The sequence below is a fragment of the Montipora foliosa genome, chromosome 1 (genome assembly GCF_036669935.1).
Source record: "Montipora foliosa isolate CH-2021 chromosome 1, ASM3666993v2, whole genome shotgun sequence".
Classification (NCBI taxonomy): Eukaryota; Metazoa; Cnidaria; class Anthozoa; order Scleractinia; family Acroporidae; genus Montipora; species Montipora foliosa.
Genome location: NC_090869.1, coordinates 33,350,860 through 33,355,859, shown reverse-complemented (window position 1 = coordinate 33,355,859; position 5,000 = coordinate 33,350,860). Strand labels below are relative to the sequence as shown.

The 5,000-nt window shown below is 36.3% G+C and overlaps 1 protein-coding gene across 3 annotated transcripts in view; it reads right to left on the bottom strand.

Moving 5' to 3' along the window:
* LOC137977136 (E3 ubiquitin-protein ligase TRIM45-like) overlaps positions 1-5,000 on the bottom strand; it is a 13,459-nt gene that overhangs the window by 6,720 nt on the left and 1,739 nt on the right. For all 3 annotated transcript variants that reach the window (XM_068824414.1, XM_068824427.1, XM_068824419.1), the window contains exon 2: positions 3,897-4,089. In XM_068824414.1, coding sequence (XP_068680515.1) covers positions 3,897-4,082 — 186 coding nt within the window. In that variant the 5' untranslated portion in view covers positions 4,083-4,089. The remainder of the gene's footprint in view (positions 1-3,896; positions 4,090-5,000) is intronic.

Below are 5,000 nucleotides of genomic sequence, written 5' to 3'. Positions count from 1 at the left end.
TATGCGCAATAATAATAGTAGACACCGTCCTTAAACAATATTTTACTTCTTAGGTAATGTTAGCTTTTCTTATTTTATTCTCTCTTATTGTGAAGCGCTTTAGAACTTTGTATAAAGCGCTATATAAAACATTCTACTATTATTATTTATTATTATTAGTTGAGAATAACTTACATCATTTATAGTACAGTGATCCTTTTTCTAGAGATGTATTTTTGATCTCAGATGATGAGCCATTTACTCTTAATTACATTCTTTTTTATAAGAGCGTCGAGGCTGAGATTAACCAAAATTTTAAGGACGTATTACGGACATTCCTCAGGCTGAGAGTTGATTAAGAACGTTTTTTTGCTCATTTGTATTTTAAATGAAACCATAAAATAAAGGCAAATTAATGTAATTAACCCAAATACAGTGTACTTACGGGCATATTTTGTGCTTACAACATAACAATGTCTTTCTTAATTATTGCATGCTACACATCTCAGTTTGTAATAAGCAAGCACTTTGATAGTCTTCCTGGTCACATCCGCATTGATTTTCTGCAATGCTATAGCCTATACCATGTAAATGTAAGAATATCTTTTAACGTCACATCGAATTAAATCAAATTTAACGTCACATCGCAATAAGAACGTTCAGCCTCAGCTAGCTTCAGCTCCTTCTTATCAAATAAAGAGTGTATTCTAGAACTAAAATAACTTATATAAATAATGCATTAAATTGTTGGCCCTTTTGGTCAATTTCCGGGTCAATTTCACCATATTTAAAATGTTAAAAAGCGTACAATTCCCTCCTCCGGGGTCAAGAAAAATCCTTTGTCAATAACCTAGTGAAGACTATTTTGGTGGCCTGCTCTACCTCAGGAGGGGGGGGGGGAGAGAAAGGGGTGACTGAGATTTAATGCAGTGAATAAAATAACTGAACATGGTATTTTCAATCCTTTTGTTCGTTTAACATTTCAGCATTGTGGGTGACACATGTATAAAACAGACTGTACACCTACTTTAAATTTTACAAAGATAAGAAAGGTCATATGGATTACAAAGTGTATAATGTAAGTATTATTGTAACCACTTAACATTAACTTCTTACTCAAGCTCTTTCCCCTGACTCTTAGTGACTGAGGGAAGAGTTACGGTACAAGGTACGTTCTCTAATTATGTGCATTCAAGGTAGACGCACGCACGCAAGTGCGTGCCTATTTTTATGACTTGTAAAGTATACTGATGGCAAAAATCTTGAGTAGATAAAATGCAAAATATGTTTGCCATACATGTTCTGTAAAAACTTGTGTTTAAGCCGCACCAACAAATTTCAAACATGATTTTGAGAAATAAAAAATAAAAAATTGAAAAAGCTGTACTCTGGCAAAAAAGCTGTTTGTTTCTTTGTGATAAACTTGCCGAAATCTCACGCTGTGAATTTTCAGACACCTTAAAAAGATAATCAACATTACTCTTAACTATTTTTTACAAGCTTAACTTTAATCGATTTCCCAAATTCTTGGGACTGAAAACAGTTGTTTCATTGTTAAAGCCCACATACAATTGAAAAGAAACAATGAATGTTGAACTAAAATAAAGTGCAAGAGAACAATAAAAAACATTTACTTAGTAACCACACAGTCATCTAAAGAGGAAAGTCTGGACAGAGAACGAATCGGCCATTAGCAGACCCAACCATTTTCTAAAAATAGGAGATGTGTTCATACACATGTATTTCAAAAGCGAAAAGTAATTGCTTTCATAGCAAAGTTAATTCCAGATGTTTTAGTTGATTACCAGCCACCATATTGGTGGACCACAAGGCGTCTTCATACAAAACTCTATAAAGCATGAAACACTTCAACAAATAACTCAGAAATTATGAATAACACAGATCTGAGAATGGGAAAGGTGGTTAAAAGATCTGTTTCCTACAACATTCCAAGTTCTTGGCCTTTTTCATCGAATGATTTCGCATCTATTTTTGCTGCATGGCAGTGTAAACTATCTATAGTTTGCCTTGAGGATATGAGAAGCGAAATGAAAACAGAGCAGGATGATCATCATACTGAGCATCTTCCTCCATTCACACATAACCTCAATTCCTTGCCTCTGACCACAATCCCTTGCATTTCAAAGAAAAATGAGTTCTTCTCCTGATTAAAGAGCGGCCTCATTTATTCGCTTCAGTCTCACTCACTGCTGCAGCAATAATACATGACAGCTGCTTAGCAATCACTAAAATGATTTATCATGCAACTTAGGTATGTAGCACTGTCTTTATGGTCCAAAAATAGGGCTTGTGTAATTATGCAATATTGTAATTTCGCATAATGAACCTGAAATCACAACATGAAAAATTGCAGAATTTGTGCAAAATCGCACAATTTATGGAAGAATAGAGACAAATCTTGCTTTATTAGTTCTCAAGGAAAAAAAAGTCTGGAATGAAGAAACAAACAAACAGGTGCTCTATGCGTTGTTTTACTTGTCGGAGACCTGGTGCTGGTTTTTTAAAGCAAGCAACTGTTCACTGCCACAGGATAAACACTTCTCTTAATAAACCAATCACAATCGCTTATATTCTCTGAAAATAACATGACACTTTCCAAGTGGCGTCAAAACTGCTGGGTTTTCGCTTGCGATATGTAGTACTTTCTCTTATTTGAAACAAACATCCTCCTGGATAAGTTGCTAAAATGCTGATTCCTTCTTTGCAAGAAAATAAATCGCATCTTCCCATAAATATTTTGGGGATTAAGAAAGGGCAGGAAAGTACCCCAAAGCAACATTTCATGCTGACCATGGTATGTTTGTTCTTCGTGCAATGCAGTGATCTATGAAAGTTTGTGGTTGACAAGCTCCTTGATGCTGAGTCGTGTGACATTGAATCGGCAAAATTAGCCATCTCTGATTTCAATAATTTAAAATGAGGCAACAAATGATTTATTTCAGATGTTTTCATCATTCCTTTGTGCTCTAATATCTTCTTGACCAGCAAGAAATGTATTGTGTTTCAACATGGTAAAAGTAGCTAAAATGAAATCGCATAATTTGCCACACAATAGACCTATCTTGCTGTATAATAAGACTTACAAAGTGCCTCATGATTTCCAATTTTTTTTTTTTGCACCCTATCAGAAGCCCTATAAAAAGGGTTTTTGAAGAGCATATTGAGCGCAAGTAAAAACCCCGAAGAGAATCAATGCACTGTGCTATTAATTTATAATGGGTCACATGACAGCTCTTGTCAGGTATAATGTGATTGGATTGCTACCCAAATAAGAAAACAAGAGACTTATGGCTCATTCAATTTTGAGAACTTTCAAAACATCACTTGTGGCCATAAATCCCAAAATGCACTCCAATTATGTGATTTCCTATCCAGTGTACATACCAGTATAATATATCACAATGTAATCTTTCTTTTCCATTGCATTTTAGAGTAGCTTGGTATAGCTAGTACAAGTATCTCAAATCATTTACCCTCCCAACCATGATCTACTACAGAGAGCAGGCAACGACACCGGGAACCGTGCCCTACTTTTTGCAAATAGCGTCCACAGGTTCTTTTACATCCCAAGCAGTTGCCTTGCATTGAAGGATTCTGAGACAGGGACTACGGCTTTTCATCCTTATCCAAAAAGACTATAGAGAGTCTAACCAATTGCTGAGGTCATTACAAAGGCAGCACTTTCTTCTCAGTTATTTAAAGACCCCCAGTGTAGGTCTGGCCAGAGTTTTGCTCCTGCGACCTTCCTATGCTCAAGAACTGAGCGAACCAGTCGGTTGGCCAAGACTTTACAACAATAGAAGCTGCTATATACCAAATCAATGATAGTAGCTCAAGAGAGGCACTCACTACCCTTACTAACAGCTTTAAATGTAACATTCTCATCTTTGACTTACTTTTGTATCCCGTCTGCACTCAGGGCAAGTTATAACATGATCAGATTGTTGCTTCTTTACCAATTTCTCCAGGCACACTGTACAGTAAGTGTGCAGACATGGTAAGACTTTTGGTTCTTTGAACTGTTCCATGCACACAGCACATTCTAAATGCTTTGAAAACTTTTCAGGTACAGCACTTGCCATTGTGGATCTAGGGTATGTACAATACACAAAAAACATTAACAATAAATGAATAAATTTTAATAATCAATGAGCCTGCAGTGTAAGCCTCTTCTTGGAGAGCTCAAGTTACCTCTTTCGTGCACAACAATAGTTAACTTGGCCACCATGTTGGATTTGAGAAGGGTGGGACTGGGGTAAGGGAGAGATCTCTCTTTCTCTCCTTATCCTTCTTTTGCTTCAAGGACAAACACTTTGCCGCGACGCATACTGCACCTTGGGCTTTAATTTCTAGATATGCTGGCACTGCAGGCTACGACGAAAAAATACTATCATGCACTGCACCCATATTCGGCAGGTTTATTAATCAAAACTTAAAAATTTCAGCCTGAACTTTTCAAGTTTGGAGACATGCAGACAATATGGTAGCCACTATCGCATGCAGAATTTAAACACTCAGCGCACAAAAGCAAAACAGAGCAATTCAAAATACCAATACAGCATCTACAATGAAGAGAAACACTTTTTAAGACTGAATTCTTGGGAAATTTGTTGTATAGTGTAATTGAAGCATGGGCGCTTTCATTACTATCCAGGATCAATTCAATTAAGGAGCTAGTCACTTAAACGTCAAAGACCACCATGTCATTGCTTGTTGATAATCGTTTACTATCTTCGCTCTAAAATGTGCATTTGAATATTTTGAAGGAAAACCTGCATTTAGATGAACTGCACTGGTTGTTTGTCTGTTGCATGAATTATGAAGCTGCAAGCGGTGAGTAAAACATGGCTGAAATTTTTCTCTGCTTTATACCGTCTTATGACGTCAAAGTAATCTCTTGGAAATAAATGCACACTTTCTCAGCTTTAAAATGGCATGTTAATCTTGACAATATGTTTGTTTTATCGCAGCTACAAAAAATATTTCTGTGAGAGCACTTG